At 42.0% G+C, this 27,923-nt stretch overlaps 1 protein-coding gene across 1 annotated transcript in view; it reads left to right on the plus strand.

The window, feature by feature from the left end:
- The window catches only part of PHF21B (PHD finger protein 21B), a 292,696-nt gene that overhangs the window by 195,869 nt on the left and 68,904 nt on the right, over positions 1 to 27,923 (plus strand). The window contains exons 8-9 of the mRNA XM_053719698.1: positions 12,658 to 12,680; positions 13,526 to 13,684. Coding sequence (XP_053575673.1) covers positions 12,658 to 12,680; positions 13,526 to 13,684 — 182 coding nt within the window. The remainder of the gene's footprint in view (positions 1 to 12,657; positions 12,681 to 13,525; positions 13,685 to 27,923) is intronic.

Raw genomic sequence — 27,923 nt, forward strand, 5'->3', positions numbered from 1 at the left:
TCCAGACGTTCAGGCATTTTGTCAGGCTTTAGTTAGAATCAAGCCTGTGTTTAAACCTGTTGCTCCACCTTGGAGCTTAAATTTGGTTCTTAAAGTTCTTCAGGGGGTTCCGTTTGAACCTCTTCATTCCATAGATATTAAACTTCTTTCTTGGAAAGTTCTTTTTTGGTAGCTATTTCCTCGGCTCGTAGAGTTTCCGAGTTATCTGCCTTACAATGTGATTCTCCTTATCTGATCTTCCATGCAGATAAGGTAGTTCTGCGTACCAAACCTGGGTTTTTACCTAAGGTTGTATCTACTAAGAATATCAATCAAAAGATTGTTGTTCCGTCTTTGTGTCCTAATCCTTCTTCAAAGAAGGAACGTCTATTACACAATCTGGACGTGGTTTGTGCTTTAAAGTTTTACTTACAAGCTACTAAAGATTTTCGTCAAACATCTGTTTGTTGTCTACTCTGGACAGAGTAGAGGTCAAAAGGCTTCGGCAACCTCTTTTCTCCAACATAGGTGTGTCCGGTCCACGGCGACATCCTTACTTGTGGGATATTCTCTTCCCCAACAGGAAATGGCAAAGAGCCCAGCAAAGCTGGTCACATGATCCCTCCTAGGCTCCGCCTTCCCCAGTCATTCTCTTTGCCGTTGCACAGGCAACATCTCCACGGAGATGGTTTAGAGTTTTTTGGTGTTTAAATGTAGTTTTATTCTTCAATCAAGATTAGACGCCACTTTGCAATTAGCTAGATTAGCGGCGAAAAATTCAGGTTTTGCTATTGTGGCGCGCAGAGCGCTTTGGCTAAAGTCTTGGTCAGCGGATGTGTCCTCCAAGAACAAATTGCTTAACATCCCTTTCAAGGGGAAAACGCTGTTTGGCCCTGACTTGAAAGAGATTATTTCAGACATCACTGGGGGAAAAGGCCACGCCCTTCCTCAGGATAGGTCTTTTAAGGCTAAAAATAAACCAAATTTTCGTCCCTTTCGCAGAAACGGACCAGCCTCAAATTCTACATCCTCTAAGCAAGAGGGTAATTCTTCTCAAACCAAGCCAGCCTGGAGACCGATGCAAGGCTGGAACAAAGGTAAGCAGGCCAAGAAGCCTGCTACCGCTACTAAGACAGCATGAGATGTTGGCCCCCGATCCGGGACCGGATCTGGTGGGGGGCAGACTCTCTCTCTTCGCTCAGGCTTGGGCAAGAGATGTTCAGGATCCTTGGGCGCTAGAAATAGTTTCTCAAGGTTATCTCCTGGAATTCAAGGAACTACCCCCAAGGGGAAGGTTCCACAGGTCTCAATTGTCTTCAGACCAAATAAAAAGACAGGCATTCTTACATTGTGTAGAAGACCTGTTAAAGATGGGAGTGATTCATCCTGTTCCATTAGGAGAACAAGGGATGGGGTTTTACTCCAATCTGTTCATAGTTCCCAAAAAAGAGGGAACATTCAGGCCAATTTTGGATCTCAAGATCCTAAACAAATTTCTCAGGGTTCCATCGTTCAAAATGGAAACCATTCGGACAATTCTTCCTACCATCCAGGAAGGTCAATTCATGACCACGGTGGATTTAAAGGATGCGTATCTACATATTCCTATCCACAAGGAACATCATCGGTTCCTAAGGTTCGCCTTTCTGGACAAGCATTACCAGTTTGTGGCACTTCCATTCGGATTAGCCACTGCTCCAAGAATTTTCACAAAGGTACTAGGGTCCCTTCTAGCGGTGCTAAGACCAAGGGGCATTGCAGTAGTACCTTACTTGGACGACATACTGATTCAAGCGTCGTCTCTGCCACAAGCAAAGGCTCATACGGACATTGTCCTAGCCTTTCTCAGATCTCACGGGTGGAAAGTGAACGTAGAAAAAAGTTCTCTATTCCCGTCAACAAGAGTTCCCTTCTTGGGAACAATAATAGACTCCTTAGAAATGAAGATTTTTCTGACAGAGGCCAGAAAATCAAAACTTCTAAGCTCTTGTCAAGTACTTCATTCTGTTCTTCTTCCTTCCATAGCGCAGTGCATGGAAGTAATAGGTTTGATGGTTGCGGCAATGGACATCCCTACTTAAAACAATTATAAATATCAATATACTGTATTATTCTTCATTTAGTTCTATGTAACATAATCATATTTAACAGGGTTTTTTTTTTTTACCAATTATAGTCCTAGAAAACTCATTATATGCAGAACAGTAAGTAAAGTAATAAAATTAAACAGCAGCTATAGGCTAGCATCAAATTTGAAACATGCTACAAAATAATTTTACCGAAAATAACAGGCAAAAAAATCGAAAACCGAAACAGCCAAACTACCTTAAATGCAGTAGTAGCAACTGGTATCAGGCTGATATGTATATATGTTTACACTTAAGTATTTCTGGGGAATGGCACTTCACTGGGAAAATACTGTATGCATATAACTTTTAGCCTAACTTGCAGTGTGAGCGACTAGCAGCAGGCTTTTAATGACATTTCATAAATTAGATTTTAAACGTTTGCTGGCATGTTAAATCGTTTAATTATCTGAGGTACTTGGTGAAAAATTGTTTTGGGCGCTATTTTCCACATGGCTGTCGTTTGTTTTAAATAAAAACAGTTTACTGAGCTTCCCTCACTGTTGTAGTGTGAGTGGGAGGGGCCTATTTTGGCGCTTTTACTACGCATCAGAAATTCAGTCACAGTCTGCCTTTCTCCCTGCATGATCCAGGACGTCTCCACAGAGCTCAGGGGTCTTCAAAACTAGTTTTGAGGGAGGTAATCACTCACAGCAGACCTGTGAGACTGTGCTTTGACTGTGATAAAAACGCTTATATTTTCAATTGTTATCCGTTTTTTCTGATATTAAGGTTTAATCATCCATTGCTAATGAGTGCAATCCTTTGCTAAATTTGGTTTCTATAACCTTTCAAACATCAAAATCTAATTTCTCTGAAGCTGACTGCATGGAAATTGAACGCTTGATTTTATCAAAGCGTCGATTTTCGGAGTCAGTAATTGATACCTTAATACAGGCTAGGAAACCTGTTACCAGGAAAATTTACCATAAGATATGGCGTAAATACTTACACTGGTGCGAATCCAAGAGCTACTCATGGAGTAAGGTTAGGATTCCTAGGATATTGTGTTTTCTACAAGAAGGTTTAGAAAAGGGTTTATCTGCAAGTTCTTTAAAGGGACAGATCTCAGCTCTGTCCATCCTTTTACACAAACGTCTGTCAGAAGTTCCAGACGTTCAGGCTTTTTGTCAGGCTTTGGCTAGGATTAAGCCTGTGTTTAAGACTGTAGCTCCACCGTGGAGCTTAAATTTAGTTCTTAACGTTTTACAGGGTGTTCCGTTTGAACCCCTTCATTCCATTGATATCAAGCTGTTATCTTGGAAAGTTCTGTTTTTAATGGCTATTTCCTCGGCTCGTAGAGTCTCTGAGTTATCGGCCTTACATTGTGATTCTCCTTATCTGATTTTCCATTCAGATAAGGTAGTTCTGCGTACTAAACCTGGGTTCTTACCTAAGGTAGTCACTAACAAGAATATAAATCAAGAGATTGTTGTTCCATCATTGTGCCCTAACCCTTCTTCCAAGAAGGAACGACTTCTGCACAATCTAGACTTAGTCCGTGCCCTGAAATTTTATTTACAGGCAACTAAAGATTATCGCCAAACTTCTTCCCTGTTTGTCGTTTATTCTGGACAGAGGAGAGGTCAAAAAGCATCTGCTACTTCTCTATCCTTTTGGCTTCGTAGCATAATGCGTTTAGCCTATGAGACTGCTGGACAGCAACCTCCTGAAAGGATTACAGCTCATTCTACTAGAGCTGTGGCTTCCACTTGGGCCTTTAAGAATGAGGCCTCTGTTGAACAGATTTGCAAGGCTGCAACTTGGTCTTCTCTTCATACTTTTTCCAAATTTTACAAATTTGACACTTTTGCTTCTTCGGAGGCTGTTTTTGGGAGAAAGGTTCTTCAGGCAGTGGTTCCTTCCGTATAAAGATCCTGCCTGTCCCTCCTGTCATCCGTGTACTTTAGCTTTGGTATTGGTATCCCATAAGTAATGGATGACCCGTGGACTGACTACACTTAACAGGAGAAAACATAATTTATGCTTACCTGATAAATTCCTTTCTCCTGTAGTGTAGTCAGTCCACGGCCCGCCCTGTTTTTATGGCAGGTCTAAATTTTTAAATTATACTCCAGTCACCACTGCACCCTATAGTTTCTCCTTTCTCGTTTGGTTTTCGGTCGAATGACTGGGTGTGACGTAGAGGGGAGGAGCTATATAGCAGCTCTGCTTGGGTGATCCTCTTGCACTTCCTGTTGGGGAGGAGTTAATATCCCATAAGTAATGGATGACCCGTGGACTGACTACACTACAGGAGAAAGGAATTTATCAGGTAAGCATAAATTATGTTTTTTACTTCTCAGCAAGTATTCTTCTGGGTTATCCTAATGATAGCTGTGTGTTCTTGAATCATGTTTTTTTTTTTGTCTGGGTCTGTTACACGTTTTTTTTTGTTTTTTTTCTGAATACAATGGTATTCTTAGTTCTGACGAGGTAAAGACTCAGTCTTCAGTTGTCTTTTGGTGCTTTTGCACAATGTTGAGAGAAGTTTTCTCTGTTTGAGGCCCGGTCCTAAACCTCTGGTTTCTGCTTGGTCTGGTCATAGCCTCCCCTTGTCTGTCAGGACCCATTTGGGTCTTTGTGAGCTGGGCTCGCTATTGGGGGTTTTCCTTTTATGGATTTTGTGTTGTCCTTTTGGTTCCCCTTCGGTTCTTCCTTGCCTTATCCCTTGGGGGGTTTAGGCTGGTGTTCCCCTCATTAGTGAGTGGTGAGAGACTGCCTGTTGGGCGACAGTGTCTCCTGGAGGACTGTTGGCTCAGTCGAGTCTGATTTTGTGGCCTCTAGCTATGCTTCTGGACTATCTGCGGGTCAGTGCCCTTTGGGCTTTTCCTTTTCAAAGTTTTCTCGGCTTCGGACGAAGCAGGTTTTTTGTTGGGTAGTAGTTTCTGGCTTGGTGCCCTCAGAGTGGGCCGCCTATTGTACCCCCCCGTTTTGGCATTCAGTGTCCTCTTTAGCTTGGGTATTGTTTTCTTTTTTAAGACACGAGTCCACGGATCATCTCAATTACTAATGGGATATTCACCTCCTGGTCAACCTGAGGCGGCAAAGAGCACCACAGCAGAGCTGTTAAATAGCTCCTCCCCTCCCTCCCACTCCAGTCATTCTCTTTGCCTGCATTAGTGATAGGAAGTGGTAAAGTGAGGTGTTAGTTTAGATTCTTCAATCAAGAGTTTATTATTTTTAAAGTAGTACAAGATTGTGCTGCTTTGTCCTAGAGTGTAGCTGTAGTCCATATCAGTCTCATCAATAGGGCTTTGGTGGCTTTAGAGCAGTGGGATCTTGTGGGACATAATTCTCACTGCGCCTCCCATGTATTGTGCTGCTCTGTATGCCTTTAGTCTGAGGAAAAGGATTACTCTGCATGCCTTTTTTCCACAGGTCAATGGGAGGGAGAGGACCTCTTAAGCCTGTGAGCTGCCTAGCTGTCAGGCAGAAGTTAAGGTAAGTGCTAATTTTATATATTTTCTGGGGGGGCCCAGAAAGGTGTTAGCACACCATTGCATATGAATATGAATTAAGTGCAATAGGAAAGGCACTTACACTGGGACACCAAGGACTCTCCTAGTTGGGAGAGATAATGGGACAGCATTAGGTGCAGGCACTGGGGCTGGGGAATTATATGCTCTGATGGTGGTTACACTTTATTCTTGGCTCTTTTTACTCAAATAAACTCTTTTACATAGGTGACAAACGTAAGTTTTTTTCATTTGGATGTAACAAGCCTACAATGGGCGAAAATTCTGAATCTCGCCATTTCTCTTGCGCAGCGGTCTGAAAGTTAATCAGACTTCATTTCCTGAGGTGCTGTGTTGAAACGCATGGTCCGTGCAGAGCATGCGTTTCTAACACCGGTTGGCGAGTCTATTCTGTGTCGCTCCGGATTGTCTACAGCGCAACGGACCGTGTTGGAAGGCTCTGAACGGATCTCAAGCACCCGTTTTTTTTTCCTGGTCAGGTAGGAGCACCTTAGCACTGTTCCTGAGGTGCAGAGGTGTTTTTATCTTATTTAAATATAATTTGGTATCAAGATTTATCGTTACAAATATTAAAGTAAAAAAGTTGTCTCTTTGAATTTAAAGAGACAGTAACGTTTTTTTGAAAATAAGTTTTTATAAAGAAAGACCAATTGTGACCAAGGGGCTTTGAAACATGTTTCTTGCTCCTTGTGTAATGTGGAACCACCAATCCCTTTCTGTCTCACATGTATTCAGAGGACTTTAAATTTTAGGGAACAGATTTTCTGAGCAAAATTTTTCTAAGGCGGATGCTGCCCCTGGGTCTAATGATGAGGGTCAAGTTATGCCGCAGCTTTCTCCCCAAGTGTCCCAAAGTGTACCGCCCGCACAAGCAGTGCCCTGCACGTCTGCTCTAGCGCCCGCTGGAGTTACTTTAAAAGTCATAGCTTCTCTCATGTCTTCTACAATTTCTGATGCATTGGCTGCCTTTCCAATGTTGCAGGGCAAACGTAAGAGGAAAGCCAGACATTCAGTCAGTTCTGTGGCTATTTCGGAGGTACCCTCCCAAGGACAAGAGGAGGATACTGCTGTATTATCTGAGGGGGAAATCTCAGATTCAGAAGGTACTTTGCCTCTGACAGATTCAGAGGTTGTAACCTTTAGATTTAAACTAGAACACCTCCATCTATTGCTTAGGGAGGTTTTGGTTACTTTGGATGATTGGATGATTGTGATTCCACTGTAATGGTCATCCCAGAGAAGTCTAGTAAGCTGGACAGATATTTTGAGGTTCCTTCTTACTCTGAAATAATTTCCGAAGCTCTCTTTGGAACTGGAAAAACATCTTAGGAATGGGAGAGACCAGACATTCCTTTTTCTCCTCCTATTATCAAGAAGATGTTTCCCATAGCGGACTCCTTTAAGGAGACTTGGCAAACAGTTCCTAAGGTAGAAGGGGCCGTTTCCACCTTAGCCAAGTGAACTACTATTCCCATAGAGGATAGTTGTGCTTTCAAGGACCCTATGGATAAAAAGAATATTTATGTTCACCAGGGTCTGCAATGGCAGCCAGCTATGTGCATTGCTACTGTCACTAGCGCGGCAGCCTATTGGTTTGATGCTCTGTCTGAGTCTCTCAGGACTGAGACGTCCTTGGAAGAGATTCAAGACAGGATAAAGGCTCTGAAGCTTGCTAATGCCTTTATTATGGATGCTTCACTTCAGATTATTAAACTGGGAGCTAAGATATCGGGTTTCTCTATTTTAGCCCGCAGAGCTTTATGGTTGAAACCTTCGTCTGCGGATGCATCCTCAAAGTCTAAGCTTCTGTCTATACCTTACAAGGAGAAGACCTTGTTTGGACCTGGCCTAGCGGAAATGATCTCTGATATCTCGGGAGGTAAAGGCCATCTTCTCCCTCAGGATAAGAGAAACAAGCAAAAAGGATGTCAGAGTAATTTTCGTTCCTTTCGAAATTTCAAGGGAATTTTTTTTTTCTCTACCACCGCCAAGCAGGAACAGCCCAAACCTGCATGGAGACCAAGTCAATCTTGGAATAAGGTTAAACAATCCAAAAAGCCTGCCATTGAGTCAGACAGCATGAAGGTCATGCCCCCGATCCGGGACCGGATCTTGTAGGGGGAGACTTTCTCTTTTCTCTCAGGCTTGGATTCGAGATGTTCAGGATCCCTGGGCAGTAGAGATTGTGTCCCAGGGATACAAGCTGGAGTTCAAAAGTTTTCCTCCCAGAGGCAGGTTTCTACTTTCAAGATTATCTGCAGACCAGACAAAAAGAGAGGCGTGCTTACATTGTGTAAAAGACCTCTCAGACCTGGGAGTGATTGTCCCTGTTCCAATTCAGGAACAGGGTCATGGTTTTTATTCTAATCTCTTTGTGGTTCCCAAAAAAGAAGGAACCTTCAGGCCAATTTTAGATCTCAAGAGTCTAAATAAATTTCTCAGGGTACCGTCTTTCAAGATGGAAACTATCCGTTCTATTTTTCCTTTTATCTAAGAGGGTGAGTTTATGACAACAGTGGATTTGAAGGACGCATACCTGCATGTTCCCATTCACAGGGATCATCACAGGTTTCTAAGATTCGCATTTCTGGACAAACACTTCCAGTTCGTGGCTTTTCCTTTCGGTCTTGCCACAGCTCCAAGAATTTTCACAAAGGTTATGGGATCACTATTGGCAGTTCTTCGTTTAAGAGGCATAGCGGTGGCGCCCTATCTGGACGACATCCTAGTCCAGGCGCCATCCTTGCATCAAGCAAGGTCCCATACGGTGATGGTGCTATCCTTCCTGCAATCTCATGTGTGGAAGATAAATTTGGAAAAGAGTTCCCTAGTCCCAAATACAAGGGTAACTTTCTTGGGAACCATAATAGATTCTCTATTAATGAAGATTCTTCTGACAGAAGTCAGGAGATCAAAGATTATAGATACTTGTTTAGTCCTTCAGTCCACTCCTTGGCCTTCAGTGGCTCAGTGCATGGAGATGATTGGGCTGATGGTGGTGCAATGGACATCATCCCGTTTGCTCGGTTCCATCTCAGACCTCTGCAGTTAAGCATTCTCAGGCAATGGAACTGAGATTATGCAGATTTATCTCCTCGAATACTACTGGAGCAGGAGACAAGAGATTCGCTTCAATGGTGGTTGTCTCTAGATCATCTCTCCCAGGGAACCTGTTTCCGCAGACCATCCTGGGTGATTGTGACAACAGACACCAGTCTTCTGGGGTGGTTAGCACTCTGGGGCTCCCTAAAGGCTCAGGGAGTTTGGACTCAGTCAGAGTCTGTTCTTCCTATAAACATTCTGGAGCTGAGAGCGATTTTCAATGCTCTTCTAGCCTGGCCTTAGTTAGCTTCGGTCCGGTTTGTCAGGTTTCAGTCAGACAACATAACTACAGTGGCTTACATAAACCATCAGGGAGGAACAAAGGAGTTCCTTAGCGATGACAGAGGTAACCAGAATAATTTAGTGGGCGGAGGCCCATTCTTGCTGTCTGTCAGCAATCCACATCCCAGGGGTGGACAACTGGGAGGCGGACTTTCTGAGCAGACAGGCCTTTCATTAGGGGGAGTGGGAACTCCATCCGTAAGTATTTGCCAGTCTGATTCTCAAGTAGGGTCAGCCGGAATTAGATCTCATGGCATCTCGACAGAATGATAATAACAAAAACTATACAGATATGTTAGATGTTAACAACACAATGTACAGAATGACTAGAATAGAGCACAATACTCCCCTCTTGAGTGACTGCTGCCCTCTAACAGTCTCTCCCAACAGGACTGTGAGTAGAATATGGATCAAATATATAGAGGCGCTGGTCTTGAATCTCGTATATATTGACGTACACACTGAAGAAAGAAACTTAACTTGTGATTTGCAGGAGTTGATAGAGAAGCTGAACTCTGAAATTTTTCGGAGTGAGTATACTGCACATTATTTTGTTGTCAACTCCTGCAAATCACAAGTTAAGTTTCTTTCTTCAGTGTGTACGTCAATATATACGAGATTCAAGACCAGCGCCTCTATATATTTGATCCATAATCTCGACAGAATGCCATGCTCTTGAGATACAGTTCGAGGTCCAGGGACCCCCAGGCGGAAATGATAGATGCTCTGGCGGTTCCTTGGACCTTCAGTCTAGCATACCTATTTCCTCAGTTTGCTCTTCTTCCTCGAGTCATTGCTCGAATCGAGCAGGAGAGGGCGTCAGTGATCCTAATTGCACTGGCTTGGCCTTGCAGGATTTTGTATGCAGGTCTGGTGGAAATGTCATCTCTGCCACCTTGGAGACTTCTGTTGAGGAAGGACCTTCTAATTCAGGATCCCTTCCTTCACCCAAATCTAGTTTCTCTGAAGCTGACTGCTTGGAGATTGAACGCTTAATTTTATCCAAGCGGGGTTTTTCTGAATCGGTCATTGAGACCATGATCCAGGCTCGTAAGCCTGTAACTAGAAGGATTTACTATAAGATATGGCGTAAATATCTATGTTGGTGTGAGTCCAATGGTTACTCATGGAGTACAGTTAGGATTCCTAGAATTTTATCTTTTCTCCAAGAGGGTTTGGAGAAAGGTTTATCAGCAAGTTCCTTAAAGGGTCAAATATCTGCCTTATATATTTTGTTACACAAACGTCTGGCAAATTTTCCAGATGTACAATCCTTTTGTCAGGCCTTGGTCAAACCTGTTTCTCCTCCTTGGAGTCTAAATTTAGTTCTCAAGGTCCTTCAGGGGCTCCGTTTGAGCCTATGCATTCCTTAGATATTAAGTTATTATCTTGGAAAGTTTTGTTTCTGGTTGCAATTACTTCTGCTCGAAGAGTATCAGAGCTTTCGGCATTACAGTATGAATCTCCTTACCTTATCTTCCATTCAGATAAGGTGGTTTTACGTACAAAACTAGGTTTTCTTCCTATTGTTGTTCCTTCTGTGTCCTAATCGTCCTTCTCAGAAGGAGCGACTTCTGCACAATCTGGATGTGGTCCGTGCTTTGAAGTTTTACCTTCAGGCGACTAAGGACTTTTGTCAGTCTTCTTCTTTATTTGTGATTTTCTCCGGAAAACGTAAGGGACAGAAAGCTACGGCTGCTTTTCTTTCTTTTTGGTTAAAGATTATCAAACACTTTGCATATGAGACTGCGGGACATCAGCCTCCTGAAAAGGTTACGGCTCATTCCACGAGGACTGTTGCTTCTTCATAGGCATTCAAAAACGAAGCTTCTGTGGAACAGATTTGCAAGGCTGCAACTTGGTCCTCTCTACACACTTTTACAAAATTCTACAAATTTGACACTTGTGCCTCGGCTGAGGCTGCTTTTGGGAGAAAAGTTCTTCAAGCAGTGGTGCCTTCCGTTTAGGTGCCCTGTCTTGTCCCTCCCGTATAATCTGTGTACTCTAGCTTGGGTATTGGATCCCATTAGTAATTGAGATGATCCGTGGACTCATCGTGTCTTAAAAAAGAAAAGAAAATTTATGCTTACCTGATAAATTTATTTCTTTTTTGACACGATGAGTCCACGGCCCACGCTGTTTCTTGTAAGACAGGTTGTGGGTTATTGTAAACTTCAGACACCTCTACACCTTGGCTTTTCCTTTCTCTTCCTAACTTCGGTCGAATGACTGGAGTGGGAGGGAGGGGAGGAGCTATTTAACAGCTCTCCCATTAGTAATTGAGATGATCAGTGGACTCATTGTGTAAAAAAAAAATACATTTATCAGGTAAGCATAAATTTTCTTTTCCCAAAAGTAATGAATGCAGCTGTGAACTCTTTCCAATTAGGAAGAAAAATATAAATTATGCTTACCTGATCATTTCCTTTTCTTCCGTTGGAAAGAGTCCACAGCTCCCCACCCTTTTTCTTTGTGGGGCGTCTTTTTATTCTTCTGGCACCTTTTTTTTACCCTGATATTTCTTCCTCTGTTCCTTGTTCCTCGGCAGAATGACTGGGGGATGAGGGAAGTGGGAGGAGTATTTAAGCCTTTGGCTGGGGTGTATTTGCCTCCTCCTGGTGGCCAGGTTCTTATTTCCCAAAAGTAATGAATGCAGCTGTGGACTCTTTCCAACGGGAGAAAAGGAAATTATCAGGTAAGCATTTTTTATGTTTTTACCTTTAATTACAATTACCTTGTATCTAAGCAATTAGTGCTGGCTCTTAAATAACTCATGCGCACAATGTTACTTATATGAAACGCATGAACTAACACCCTCTAGCTGTGATAAACCTAGGTTTAGCTTTCAACTAAGAATACCAAGAGAACAACACAAAATTGATGATAAAAGTAAATTAGAAAGTTGTTTAAAATGACATGCCCTATCTGAATCATGAAAGTTTAATTTGGACTTTACTATCCCTTTAACAAATGCCTATGATATATCTATAAGCTGCCAGCAAATGTACATTTCATTTTGTCCTTTCTATCCATTTGAACAGGAGAATTATTAGCCTTACATATTACTTCTAGTTCTATATTTAACCCCAGGGTACGTCGCTGGTCTTTCTATATTTTTATTTTTTTATTTTTTTTGCTATAGCACGGTCTCACCACTATTTTAGGAAGCCTGCAGGAGGGAGAGAGGGTCTAATAGCACGGTTTTGCCGCTCGCTGCAAGACCCACGATATTACCAGACAAACCCTTAACGACCAGCAAAGTACATGGTACATCGCGGTCATAAGTAGTTAAATAAACCGGTGTCAAAAATATAACGATTACAGAAAGGGGAAAAAAGTAATAGTTACATGGTGTTTGCAAGAATAAAACCATTAAAAGTTATATTTCTAATGAAATTTCAAATTCACTGTAGTGTATTTCCCATTTGGGATTTATGTTCCTTTACTCTGGCGAGTTCCACATAAAAGTGCATTCCTATGAAATTATTTACATCAGACGTGTTGTAAGTAGTTTATATTCTAGTGTTCTTACTTATTCACTTATTCTCCATGTTGGCTTCCTCATCTGTAGTACATAGTTAAATACATGTTTCTGATTTAGCATACTTTATGGCCCTAACCAAATTTGACAGCTGCCTGACATTCCATTTCTTCACTAACTTATTTTCTGCCCTTTTTTTACGTGCAAGCAAATGAGGATCCATATTGGAAGGTATGTTTGTAAGCTTTGCATATTTAATACCATGTTTTCGTTGCAGGATTTATTTTTTATTTTTTACTTTGTGTTGCCATAAAAATAATGCATTCATTATCAATTGGTGGTGTTAGAGGTGATAGCAGCTGTATTACCGTCTCTCATAATAATCTAATGTGTAAAACTGTGTTAAACTAAATCCTATTGATCAGTTGAGAAAGTATTCTATATGACTTTAATTATGTATTGTATGCAGTGTTCTCCACAGACATTTTTGCTATTCGGGTGGCATTGTAAAGGTGCCAGTTGGGGACTGTGTAATATTTTGTAATATTATAAAAAAAAAAATTAAAGTGAAAGTAAATCCTAGCGTTGTAGCATACAAACGCTAAGAGCGGCAATCAATTGAATCAAATAAAGGAGCATTCTACATGAAGTATCTTATACTTCATGAATGGAAGTCCCCTTTTTTTGTTTCAATAGTAAATCCTAGCGTTTGTACAACGCTAGGATTTACTTTCATTTTAAGCACAAATTAGTTGCATAATTTAACATAAATGTGTTTAACGAAAATGTGTGCAATAAACTGAAAAAATTAAAAAATTTGCTGATTTTACCTGAATAGTGTTTTACATTTTAGCTGGGTGGTCAGTAAAATCTGCTGAGTGGTGCACCCATTAAAAAGAACCTAAGGAGAACACTAGTATGTGTTTGTTAACTTTGCTGCTTATGCATTTAAAAATATACTGTACATGTTTCTTTGTTTGCCACTGTAATGTATTTTTGCCTAAAGATGTTTAATTACTCAGTGACAAACTAATCTATATAATTTTTATATATATATATTTTTTTTTTATAAATAGAATGAAATCAATCATGATGTGTTCTGTTCAGCATGTAAACGTGGTAGCAGTTTACAACCATGCAGCACATGTCCAAGAGCTTATCATTTAGATTGTGTAGACCCACCACTAAAGATTGCTCCTAAGGGAATTTGGGTGTGTCCAAAATGCCAACAGAAGGTAGGAAATGTGTGTGTGTGTTTGTGTGTATGTATATGTGTGTGTGTGTGTCTTTGTGTGTATATATATGTATATATATATATATATATATATATATATATATATCACTTTATGCTACTCCAGTTTCAAAAATTCAAGCAGCTCGGCTTTGTTTGATTGCTCGTGACCATCCATTGTTCTCTTGATAACATTCCAGAGGTTTTCAATGGGGTTCATGTATTGAGATTTGGCTGGCCATGACAGGGCCTTGATCTGGGGGTCCTCCATCCACACCTTGATTGACCCAGCTGTATGGCATGGAGCCTTATCCTTCTGGAAAAAACAATCCTCAGACTTGGGGAACATTGGCAAAGCAGAAGGAATCAAGTTTTCTTCCAGGATAATAATGTATCTTGCTTCCTTCACAAAGATAAATCTGCCTATGCCACACAGCCAGTTCAATCAAGGTGTGGATGGAAGGCCACCAGATCAAGGCCATGTCATGGCCAGCCCAGTCTCCAGACCTGAACCCAAGTTGCTTGAATTTTTGCACCATGAGTGGCATAAAGTCACCCAACAGCAATGTGAAACACGTGGAGAATATGCCAAGGCGCATAAAATCTGTGATTGAAAATCAAGGCTGTTTTAGAAAAATATTGATTTCTGAAGGCTTGATAAGTTAAAACATTAGTATTGTGGTGTTTAAAAATAAATATGAACTTGTTGTCTTTACATTATTCATGGTCTGACAACACCATCTTTTTTGTTATTTTGACCAGTTGTCATTTTATGCAAATAAATGCTCGAATTGTCAATATTTTGATTAAAAATTTTGGAGAAATTTTAACCGTTTATAGAATAAAACAAAAATGTTCATTTTACTCACATACCTATAAATAGTAAAACCATAGAAACTGAAAATTGTTCTATATGAACTTCTCACACACTGCTCTGTGAAATACAATTCTGGCTTCAAGAAGATAGTTTCACAGAGCAGTGTGTATGGGGTTCAGCTCTGGTGTCTACAGAACCAAATTAAATGTGGTGACTGTGAGGATGGGAGGGGGAGTGAGATGCCAGCAGAGTTATACCAGAGCTCAGAAGGGAAGATCAGCTGAGTAAGTTTAACCCCTTAACGACAGAGGACGCGCAGGGTACGTCCTCCAAAAGAATACGACCGAGGATGTACCCTGCCCGTCCTCAGTCTTATTGGTGGGTGGGCGGCCATTGATGCCTTCTTTGATCCAGAGGGGAGCGGGATCGTGGGCGGAGTACCCGGGGGTGCGCATGAACGCCTGCGCGTGCAGGGGGGGGGGGGACTACACTACAGAAAAAAATATAGATATATATATATTATTGTAAACTGGGTACTGGCAGACAGCTGCCAGTACCCAAGATGGCTACCAATAAGTTAGAGGGGGAGGGTTAGAGAGCTGTTTGGGGGGGGGAGGGAGGAATCGGGGAGGTTGGGGGCTAAGGGGGGATCCTACAGAGCAGCATATGTAAATATGCTTAAAATGTTTTTAAAAAACAAAGCTTTTATTTTAGTACTGGCAGACTTTCTGCCAGTACTTAACATGGCGGGGACAATTGTGGGGTGGGGGAGGGAAGAGAGCTGTTTGGGAGGGATCAGGGGGTGTAATGTGTCAGGTGGGAGGCTGATTTCTACACTAAAGCTAAAATTAACCCTGCAAGCTACCTAATTAACCCCTTCACTGGTAGCCATAATACACGTGTGATGCACAGCAGCATTTAGTGGCCTTCTAATTACCAAAAGGCAACACCAAAGCCATATATGTCTATTTCTGAACAAAGGGGATCCCAGAGAAGTATTTACAACCATTTGTGCCATAATTGCACAAGCCGTTTGTAAATAATTTCAGTGAGAAACCTAAAATAGTGAAAAAATTAAGGTTTTTTTCTTCTGTTAAGTGTGATCAGTCCACGGGTCATCATTACTTGTGGGATATTAACTGCTCCCCTACAGGAAGTGCAAGAGGATTCACCCAGCAGAGTTGCTATATAGCTCCTCCCCTCTACGTCACCCCCAGTCATTCTCTTGCACCCAACGACTAGATAGGATGTGTGAGAGGACTATGGTGATATATTTAGTTTTTATATCTTCAATCAAAAGTTTGTTATTTTATAATAGCACCGGAGTGTGTTATTCCTTCTCTGGTAGAATTTGAAGAAGAATCTACCTGAGTTTTTCTATGATTTTAGCCGGAGTAGTTAAGATCATATTGCTGTTTCTCGGCCATCTGAGGAGAGGTAAACTTCAGATCAGGGGACAGCAGGCAGATTAATCTGCAAAGAGGTATGTAGCAGTTTATTATTTTCTGACATGGAATTGATGAGAAAATCCTGCCATACCGTTATAATGTAAACTCAGCCTTGAATGCAGTAGATGTAGCTGATATCAGGCTGTCATGTATGTATATTTTACACTTCAGTTTTCTGGGAAATGGTACTTCTCTGGCTTTTAAACTGTATACATAGACTTAACCTATTTTGCAGGGACTTGCAATAGGTTTAAATGACAATTAATTATTGAGGTAAAACGTTTTTTTGCTGGCATGTAAAAACGTTTTTTTCTCTGAGGTACTGGGTGAAAAAATGTTTTGGGCACTTTTTTTCCACTTGGCAATAGTTTTGATTTAAATTAGAGCAGTTCACTGATCCCTCTCACTGTTATGTGTGTGGGGGAGGGGCCATTTTGGTGCTTTCACTATGCATCAGAAAAACTCAGTCAGAGGTTCATTTTCTTCCTGCATGATCCGGTTCATCTCTACAGAGTTCAGGGATCTCAAGAGTCTTTTTTGAGGGAAGTAATCATTCACAGCAGAGCTGTGCTGATTGTATTGACTGTGATATAAAAAACGTTTATTTGTGTATTTTTTTTCTGCTGCCTGGGTTAGTTATCATTTGCTGAGGGGAACAATCCTTTGCTAAAACTGTATATTCTGACAAAGATTGATGCTATAACTTAATTATTTTATCTGTTATAATATTTTCTGTGCTTCTTAAAGGCACAGTTCGTTTTCATATTATTTGTAAATTACTTTGAAAAGTATTTCCAAGTTGCTGTTTATTTGCTAGTGTGTTAAACATGTCTGATTCAGAGGAATATCTCTGTGCTATATGTGTTAATGCCAAAGTGGAGCCCAATAGAAATTTATGTACTAAATGTATTGATGCTACTTTAAAAAATAGTCAATCTGTACAAATTGAACATATTTCACCAAACAACGAGGGGAGAGTTATGCCGACTAACTCGCCTCACGTGTCAGTACCTGCATCTCCCGCTCAGGAGGTGTGTGATATTGTAGCGCCGAGTGCATCTGGGCGGCCATTACAAATCACATTACAAGATATGGCTACTGTTATGACTGAAGTTTTGGCTAAACTACCAGAACTAAGAGGTAAACGTGATCACTCTGGGATGAGAACAGAGTGCGCTGATAATGCAAGGGCCATGTCTGATACTGCGTCACAGTTTGCAGAACGTGAAGACGGAGAGCTTCATTCTGTGGGTGACGGTTCTGATCCAAATAAACTGGACTCAGACATTTCAAATTTTAAATTTAAGCTTGAGAACCTCCGTGTGTTACTAGGGGAGGTATTAGCGGCTCTGAATGATTGTAACACAGTTGCAATCCCAGAAAAAATGTGTAGGTTGGATAAATATTTTGCGGTACCGACGAGTACTGACGTTTTTCCTATACCTAAGAGACTTACTGACATTGTTACTAAGGAGTGGGATAGACCCGGTGTGCCTTTCTCACCCCCTCCTATATTCAGAAAAATGTTTCCAATAGACGCCGCCACACGGGACTTATGGCAAATGGTCCCTAAGGTGGAGGGAGCAGTTTCTACTTTAGCTAAGCGTACCACTATCCCAGTGGAGGATAGCTGTGCTTTTTCAGATCCAATGGATAAAAAATTAGAGGGTTACCTTAAGAAAATGTTTGTTCAACAAGGGTTTATATTGCAACCTCTTGCATGTATTGCGCCTGTCACGGCTGCAGCAGCATTTTGGTTTGAGTCTCTGGAAGAGACACTTCAATCATCCACACTAGATGACATCACACACAAACTTAAATTCCTTAAGTTAGCTAATTCATTTATTTCAGATGCCGTAGTACATTTAACTAAACTTGCGGCTAAAAATTCAGGATTCGCCATTCAGGCACGCAGAGCTCTGTGGCTAAAATCCTGGTCAGCTGATGTTACGTCTAAATCTAAATTGCTTAATATTCCTTTCAAAGGGCAGACCTTATTCGGACCCGGCTTGAAAGAGATTATTGATGACATTACAGGAGGTAAAGGTCATGCCCTGCCTCAGGACAAGGCCAAAGCCAAGGCTAGACAGTCCAATTTTCGTTCCTTTCGTAATTTCAAAGCAGGAGCAGCATCAACTTCCTCTGCACCAAAACAGGAAGGAGCTGTTGCTCGCTACAGACAAGGCTGGAAACCTAACCAGTCCTGGAACAGGGGCAAACAGGCCAGAAAACCTGCTGCTGCCCCTAAGACAGCATGAATTGAGGGCCCCCGATCCGGGACCGGATCTAGTGGGGGGCAGACTTTCCCTCTTCGCCCAGGCTTGGGCAAGAGATGTTCAGGATCCCTGGGCGTTAGAGATCATATCTCAGGGATACCTTCTGGACTTCAAATCCTCTCCCCCAAGAGGGAGATTTCATCTGTCAAGGTTGTCAACAAACCTAACAAAGAAGGAAGCGTTTCTACGCTGCGTACAAGATCTTTTATTAATGGGAGTGATCCATCCAGTTCCGCGGTTGGAACAAGGACAAGGGTTTTACTCAAATCTGTTTGTAGTTCCCAAAAAGAGGGAACCTTCAGGCCAATCTTGGATTTAAAGATCCTAAACAAATTCCTAAGAGTTCCATCGTTCAAGATGGAAACTATTCGAACAATTTTGCCCATGATCCAAGAGGGTCAGTACTTGACCACAGTGGATTTAAAGGATGCTTACCTTCACATACCGATTCACAGAAGTCATTACCGGTATCTAAGGTTTGCCTTTTTAGACAGGCATTACCAGTTTGTAGCTCTTCCATTCGGACTGGCTACGGCTCCAAGAATCTTCACAAAGGTTCTGGGCACTCTTCTGGCGGTACTAAGACCGCGAGGAATTTCAGTAGCTCCGTACTTAGACGACATACTGATACAAGCTTCAAGCTTTCAAACTGCCAAATCTCATACAGAGATAGTACTGGCATTTCTAAGGTCGCATGGATGGAAAGTGAACGAAGAGAAAAGTTCTCTCTTTCCACTCACAAGAGTTCCCTTCCTGGGGACTCTGATAGATTCTGTAGAAATGAAGATTTACCTGACAGAGGACAGGTTAACAAAACTTCAAAATGCATGCCGTGTCCTTCATTCCATTCAAGAGACCAGAAATTCTCTTCTATGGTGGCTTTATCGGCCACATCTGTCCAGGGGAATGCCATTCAGCAGGCCAGACTGGTCAATTGTAACAACAGACGCCAGCCTACTAGGTTGGGGCGCTGTCTGGAATTCTCTGAAGGCTCAGGGACTATGGAATCAGGAGGAGAGTCTTCTTCCAATAAACATTCTGGAATTGAGAGCAGTCCTCAATGCTCTTCTGGCTTGGCCCCAGTTAGCAACTCGGGGGTTCATCAGGTTCCAGTCGGACAACATCACGACTGTAGCTTATATCAACCATCAGGGAGGGACAAGAAGCTCCCTAGCAATGATGGAAGTATCGAAGATAATTCGCTGGGCAGAGTCTCACTCTTGCCACCTGTCTGCAATCCACATCCCGGGAGTGGAGAACTGGGAGGCGGATTTCTTAAGTCGTCAGACTTTTCATCCGGGGGAGTGGGAACTTCATCCAGAGGTCTTTGCCCAAATACTTCCACGTTGGGGCAAACCAGAGATAGATCTCATGGCGTCTCGACAGAACGCCAAGCTTCCGCGCTACGGGTCCAGATCCAGGGATCCGGGAGCGGTCCTGATAGATGCCTTGACAGCACCATGGACCTTCAGGATGGCTTATGTGTTTCCACCTTTCCCGATGCTTCCTCGATTGATTGCCAGAATCAAACAGGAGAAAGCATCAGTGATTCTAATAGCGCCTGCATGGCCACGCAGGACTTGGTATACAGATCTGGTGGACATGTCATTCTGTCCACCTTGGTCGTTACCTCTGAAACAGGACCTTCTGATTCAGGGTCCTTTCAAACATCAAAATCTAACTTCTCTGAAGCTGACTGCTTGGAAATTGAACGCTTGATCTTATCAAAGCGTGGTTTTTCTGAGTCAGTTATTGATACCTTAATACAGGCTAGGAAGCCTGTCACCAGAAAGATTTACCATAAAATATGGCGTAAATACCTATATTGGTGCGAATCCAAAGGTTACTCTTGGAGTAAGGTTAGGATTCCTAGGATATTGTCTTTTCTACAAGAAGGTTTAGAAAAGGGGTTATCCGCTAGTTCCTTAAAGGGACAGATCTCAGCTCTGTCCATTCTGTTACACAAGCGTCTGTCAGAAGTTCCAGACGTTCAGGCTTTTTGTCAGGCTTTGGCCAGGATTAAACCTGTGTTTAAAGCTGTGGCTCCACCATGGAGTTTAAACCTTGTTCTTAACGTTTTACAGGGTGTTCCGTTTGAACCCCTTCATTCCATTGATATAAAGTTGTTATCTTGGAAAGTTCTATTTTTAATGGCTATTTCCTCGGCTCGAAGAGTCTCTGAGTTATCAGCCTTACATTGTGATTCTCCTTATTTGATTTTTCACTCGGATAAGGTAGTTCTGCGTACTAAGCCTGGGTTCTTACCTAAGGTAGTCACTAACAGGAATATCAATCAGGAGATTGTTGTTCCATCCTTGTGCCCAAATCCTTCTTCGAGGAAGGAACGTCTTTTGCACAATCTGGATGTAGTTCGTGCCCTTAAATTTTATTTACAGGCAACTAAAGATTTTCGACAAACGTCTTCCCTGTTTGTCGTTTACTCTGGTCAGAGGAGAGGTCAAAAAGCTTCTGCTACCTCTCTCTCTTTTTGGCTTCGTAGCATAATTCGTTTAGCTTATGAGACTGCTGGACAGCAGCCTCCTGAAAGAATTACAGCTCATTCCACTAGAGCTGTGGCTTCCACTTGGGCCTTTAAGAATGAGGCCTCTGTTGAACAGATTTGCAAGGCTGCAACTTGGTCTTCGCTTCATACTTTTTCCAAATTTTACAAATTTGACACTTTTGCTTCCTCGGAGGCTATTTTTGGGAGAAAGGTTCTTCAGGCAGTGGTTCCTTCTGTATAAAGAGCCTGCCTATCCCTCCCGTCATCCGTGTACTTTTGCTTTGGTATTGGTATCCCACAAGTAATGATGACCCGTGGACTGATCACACTTAACAGAAGAAAACATAATTTATGCTTACCTGATAAATTCCTTTCTTCTGTAGTGTGATCAGTCCACGGCCCGCCCTGTTTTTTAAGGCAGGTAAATATTTTTTAAATTATACTCCAGTCACCACTACACCCTTGGCTTCTCCTTTCTCGTTGGTCCTTGGTCAAATGACTGGAGGTGACGTAGAGGGGAGGAGCTATATAGCAACTCTGCTGGGTGAATCCTCTTGCACTTCCTGTAGGGGAGCAGTTAATATCCCACAAGTAATGATGACCCGTGGACTGATCACACTACAGAAGAAAGGAATTTATCAGGTAAGCATAAATTATGATTTTTTTTTAATTTGATCGCATTTGGCGGTGAAATGGTGGCATGAAATATACCAAAATGGGCCTAGATCAATACGTGGGGTTGTCTACTACACTAAAGCTAAAATTAACCCTACATGCTCCCTAATTAACCCCTTCATTGCTGGGCATACTACAAGTGTGGTGCGCAGTGGAATTTAGCGGCCTTCTAATTACCAAAAAGCAACGCCAAAGCCATATATGTCTATTTCTGAACAAAGGGGATCCCAGAGAAGTATTTACAACCATTTATGCCATAATTGCACAAGTTGTTTTTAAATAATTTCAGTGAGAAACCTAAAGCTTGTGAAAACATTTGTGAAAAAGTGAAAAAAAAGTTTTATTTGATCGTATTCGGGGGTGAAATGGTGGCATGAATTATACAATAGGCCTAGATCAATACTTTGGGATGTCTTCTAAAATATATATATATATATATATATATACATGTCAAGGAATATTCAGGGATTCCTGAAAGATATCAGTGGCCCAATGTAACTAGCGCTAATTTTGAAAAAAAAAAAAAAAAAAAGTGGTTTGGAAATGGCAAAGTGCTACTTGTATTTATTGCCCTATAACTGGCAAAAAAAGCAAAGAACATGTAAACATTGGGTATTTCTAAACTCAGGACAAAATTTGGAAACTATTTAGCATGGGTGTTTTTTGGTGGTTGTAGATGTGTAACAGATTTTGGGGGTCAAAGTTAGAAAAAGTGTGTGTTTCTCTTATAAGGTGTATCCAGTCCACGGATCATCCATTACTTGTGGGATATTCTCCTTCCCAACAGGAAGTTGCAAGAACACACCCACAGCAGAGCTGCTATATAGCTCCTCCCCTAACTGCCATATCCAGTCATTCTCTTGCAACTCTCAACAAAGATGGAGGTAGTAAGAGGAAAGTGGTGAAATATAGTTAGTTTTGTCTTCAATCAAAAGTTTATTATTTTTAAATGGTACCGGAGTTGTACTATTTTATCTCAGGCAGCATTTAGAAGAAGAATCTGCCTGAGTTTTCTATGATCTTAGCAGAAGTAACTAAGATCCACTGCTGTTCTCACATATGTCTGAGGAGTGAGGTAACTTCAGAGGGAGAATGGCGTGCAGGTTATCCTGCAATGAGGTATCTGCAGTTTTAAGTTTTTCTAGGGAGGAATTGCTAGAAAATGCTGCTGATACCGGATTAATGTAAGTTAAGCCTAAATACAGTGATTTAATAGCGACTAGTATCAGGCTTACTATCAGAGATATATACTCTTATCAATGTACTATATAAAACGTTTGCTGGCATGTTTAATCGTTTTTATATATGTTTTGGTGATAAAACTTATTGGGGCCTAGTTTTTTCCACATGGCTGGCTTGATTTTTGCATAGAATCTGTTTCCTGAGGCTTTCCACTGTTGTAATATGAGTGGGAGGGGCCTATTTTAGCGCTTTTTTGCGCAGTTAAAATTACAGACAGACATTCAGCTTCCCTCAGCAGTCCCCTGCATGCTATAGGACATCTCTGAAGGGCTCTAAAGGCTTCAAAAGTCGTGTATTGAGGAAGGTAAAGCCACAGTGGAGCTGTGGCAGTTGTTGTGACTGTTTAAAAACGTCTTTTTTTGCTTTGTTAATCCGTTTTTTGCATTAAGGGGTTAATCATCCATTTGCAAGTGGGTGCAATGCTCTGCTAACTTGTTACATACACTGTAAAAATTTCGTTTAACTGCCTTTTTTCACTGTTTTTCAAATTTTGACAATTTGTTTCTCTTAAAGGCACAGTAACGTTTTTTATATTGCTTGTTAACTTGATTTAAAGTGTTTTCCAAGCTTGCTAGTCTCATTGCTAGTCTGTACAAGCATGTCTGACATAGAGGAAACTCCTTGTTCATTATGTTTAAAAGCCATGGTGGAACCCCATATGAGAATGTGTACTAAATGTATTGATTTCACTTTAAACAATAAAGATCAGTTTTTATCTTTAAAAAATTTATCACCAGAGGATTCTGACGAGGGGGAAGTTATGCCGACTAACTCTCCCCACGTGTCAGATCCTTTGACTCCCGCTCAAGGGACTCACGCTAAAATGGCGCCAAGTACATCAAGGACGCCCATAGCGATTACTTTACAGGACATGGCGGCGGTCATGGATAATACACTGTCAACGGTATTAGCCAGACTGCCTGAATTCAGAGGAAAGCGAGATAGCTCTGGGATTAGGCGTAATACAGAGCATGCAGACGCTTTAAGGCCCATGTCTGATACTGCGTCACAATATGCAGAAGCTGAGGAAGGAGAGCTTCAGTCTGTGGGTGACATTTCTGACTCAGGGAAGCCTGATTCGGATATTTCTACTTTTAAATTTAAGCTTGAGAACCTCCGTGTATTGCTTAGAGAGGTTTTAGCTGCTCTGAATGACTGTGACACAATTGCAGTGCCAGAGAAATTGTGTAGACTGGATAAATACTATGCAGTGCCGGTGTGTACTGATGTTTTTCCAATACCTAAAAGGTTTACAGAAATTATTTCTAAAGAGTGGGATAGACCCGGTGTGCCGTTTTCCCCCCCCCCCCTCCTATTTTTAGAAAAATGTTTCCAATAGACGCCACCACACGGGACTTATGGCAGACGGTCCCTAAGGTGGAGGGAGCAGTTTCTACCTTAGCAAAGCGTACTACTATCCCTGTCGAGGACAGTTGTGCCTTTTCAGATCCAATGGATAAAAAATTAGAGGGTTACCTTAAGAAAATGTTTATTCAACAAGGTTTTATCCTGCAGCCCCTTGCATGCATTGCTCCTGTCACTGCTGCTGCGGCGTTCTGGTTTGAGTCTCTGGAAGAGGCTTTACAGACAACTACTCCATTGACTGAAATACTTGACAAGCTTAGAGCACTTAAGGTAGCTAACTCTTTTGTTTCTGATGCCATTGTTCATTTGACTAAACTAACGGCTAAGAATTCTGGATTCGCCATCCAGGCGCGTAGGGCGCTATGGCTTAAATCTTGGTCAGCTGACGTTACTTCAAAGTCTAAACTACTTAACATTCCCTTCAAGGGGCAGACCCTATTCGGGCCTGGTTTGAAGGAAATTATTGCTGACATTACTGGAGGTAAGGGTCATGCCCTTCCTCAGGACAGGGCCAAATCAAGGGCCAAACAGTCTAATTTTCGTGCCTTTCGAAACTTCAAAGCAGGTGCAGCATCAACTTCCTCTGCTACAAAACAAGAGGGAACTTTTGCTCAGCCCAAGCCGGCCTGGAAACCTAACCAGTCCTGGAACAAAGGCAAGCAGGACAAAAAGCCTGCTGCTGCCTCTAAGACAGCATGAAGGAACGGCCCCCTATCCGGTAACGGATCTAGTGGGGGGCAGACTTTCTCTCTTCGCCCAGGCCTGGGCAAGAGATGTTCAGGATCCCTGGGCGTTGGAGATTATATCTCAGGGATATCTTCTGGACTTCAAAGCTTCCCCCCCACAAGGGAGATTTCACCTTTCACAATTATCTGTAAACCAGATAAAGAAAGAGGCATTCTTACACTATGTACAAGACCTCCTAGTTATGGGAGTGATCCATCCAGTTCCTCGGAAGGAACAGGGATAGGGATTTTATTCAAATCTGTTTGTGGTTCCCAAAAAAGAGAGGGAACCTTCAGACCAATTTTGGATCTAAAGATCTTAAACAAATTCCTCAGAGTTCCATCTTTCAAAATGGAAACTATTCGTACCATCCTACCTATGATCCAGGAGGGTCAGTACATGACCACAGTGGATTTAAAGGATGCTTACCTTCACATTCCGATACACAAAGATCATCATCGGTTCTTAAGGTTTGCCTTTCTAGACAGGCATTACCAATTTGTGGCTCTTCCCTTCGGGTTAGCTACAGCCCCAATAATTTTTACAAAGGTTCTGGGGTCGCTTCTGGCGGTCCTAAAGCCGCGGGGCATAGCAGTAGCCCCTTATCTGGACGACATCCTGATACAGGCGTCAAACTTTCAGATTGCCAAGTCCCATACGGACATAGTCCTGGCATTTCTCAGGTCACATGGGTGGAAGGTGAACGAGGAGAAGAGTTCTCTATCCCCACTCACAAAAGTCTCCTTCCTAGGGACTTTGATAGATTCTGTAGAAATTAAGATTTACCTGACAGAATCCAGGTTATCAAAGCTTCTAAACTCTTGCCGTGTTCTTCATTCTATTCCGCGCCCTTCGGTGGCTCAATGCATGGAAGTAATCGGCTTAATGGTAGCGGCGATGGACATAGTACCATTTGCGTGCCTACATCTCAGACCGCTGCAACTATGCATGCTCAGTCAGTGGAACGGGGATTACACAGATTTGTCCCCTCTGCTAAATCTGGATCAAGACACCAGAGATTCTCTTCTCTGGTGGCTATCTCGGGTCCATCTGTCCAAAGGTATGACCTTTCGCAGGCCAGATTGGACAATTGTAACGACAGATGCCAGCCTTCTAGGTTGGGGTGCAGTCTGGAACTCCCTGAAGGCTCAGGGATCGTGGACTCAGGAGGAGAAACTCCTTCCAATAAATATTCTGGAATTGAGAACAATATTCAATGCTCTTCTAGCTTGGCCTCAGTTAGCAACCCTGAGGTTCATCAGATTTCAGTCGGACAACATCACGACTGTGGCTTACATCAACCATCAAGGGGGAACCAGGAGTTCCCTAGCGATGTTAGAAGTCTCCAAGATAATTTGCGGGGCAGAGACTCACTCTTGCCACCTATCAGCGATCCATATCCCAGGTGTAGAGAACTGGGAGGCGGATTTTCTAAGTCGTCAGACTTTTCATCCGGGGGAGTGGGAACTCCATCCGGAGGTGTTTGCTCAATTGATTCAAATCAAACAGGAGAGAGCATCAGTGATCTTGATAGCGCCTGCGTGGCCACGCATGGCCTGGTATGCAGACCTAGTGGACATGTCATCCTTTCCACCATGGACTCTGCCACTGAGACAAGACCTTCTATTACAAGGTCCTTTCAATCATCCAAATCTAATTTCTCTGAGACTGACTGCCTGGAGATTGAACGCTTGATTTTATCAAAGCGTGGCTTCTCCGAGTCAGTCATTGATACCTTAATACAGACACGAAAGCCTGTCACCAGGAAAATCTACCATAAGATATGGCGTAAATATCTTTATTGGTGTGAATCCAAGAATTACTCATGGAGTAAGGTTAGGATTCCTAGGATATTGTCTTTTCTCCAAGAGGGTTGGAAAAAGGATTATCAGTTCTTTAAAGGGACAGATTTCTGCTCTGTCCTTTTACAAAAGCGTCTGGCAGATGTTCCAGACGTTCAGGCATTTTGTCAGGCTTTGGTTAGAATCAAGTCTGTGTTTAAACCTGTTGCTCCTCCATGGAGCTTAAACTTGGTTCTTAATGTTCTTCAAGGGGTTCCGTTTGAACCTCTTCATTCCATACATATCAAACTTTTATCTTGGAAAGTTCTGTTTTTGATGGCTATTTCCTCGGCTCGTAGAGTATCCGAGTTATCTGCTTTACAATGTGATTCTCCTTATCTGTTTTCCTTACAGATAAAGTAGTTCTGCGTACAAAACCTGGGTTTTTACCTAAGGTGGTATCTAATAAGAATATCAATCAAGAGATTGTTGTTCCATCATTGTGTCCTAATCCTTCTTCAAAGAAGGAACGTCTTTTACATAATCTGGACGTGGTCCGTGCTTTAAAGTTTTACTTACTAGCTACTAAAGATATTCGTCAAACATCTACTTTGTTTGTTGTTTACTCTGGACAGAGGAGAGGTCAAAAGGCTTCGGCAACCTCTTTTTCTTTTTGGCTAAGAAGCGTAATACGCTTAGCCTATGAGACTGCTGGACAGCAGCCTCCTGAAAGGATTACAGCTCATTCCACTAGAGCTGTGGCTTCCACCTGGGCCTTTAAAAATGAGGCTTCTGTTGAACAGATTTGCAAGGCGGCGACTTGGTCTTCGCTTCATACCTTTTCAAAATTCTACAAATTTGATACTTTTGCTTCTTCGGAGGCTATTTTTGGGAGAAAAGTTCTACAGGCAGTGGTTCCTTCCGTTTAAGTTCCTGCCTTGTCCCTCCCTTCATCCGTGTACTTTAGCTTTGGTATTGGTATTCCATAAGTAATGGATGATCCGTGGACTGGATACACCTTACAAGAGAAAACACAATTTATGCTTACCTGATAAATTTATTTCTCTTGTGGTGTATCCAGTCCACGGCCCGCCCTGTCTTTTTAAGGCAGGTCTAAATTTTAATTTAAACTACAGTCACCACTGCACCCTATGGTTTTTCCTTTCTCGGCTTGTTTCGGTCGAATGACTGGATATGGCAGTTAGGGGAGGAGCTATATAGCAGCTCTGCTGTGGGTGTCCTCTTGCAACTTCCTGTTGGGAAAGAGAATATCCCACAAGTAATGGATGATCTGTGGACTGGATACACCACAAGAGAAATAAATTTATCAGGTAAGCATAAATTGTGTTTTTTCCATTTTTTTCCTCATATTTTATAATTTTTTTATAGTAAATTAAGATATGATGAAAA

This window comes from Bombina bombina, chromosome 6 (assembly GCF_027579735.1).
Source record: "Bombina bombina isolate aBomBom1 chromosome 6, aBomBom1.pri, whole genome shotgun sequence".
Taxonomy (NCBI): Eukaryota; Metazoa; Chordata; class Amphibia; order Anura; family Bombinatoridae; genus Bombina; species Bombina bombina.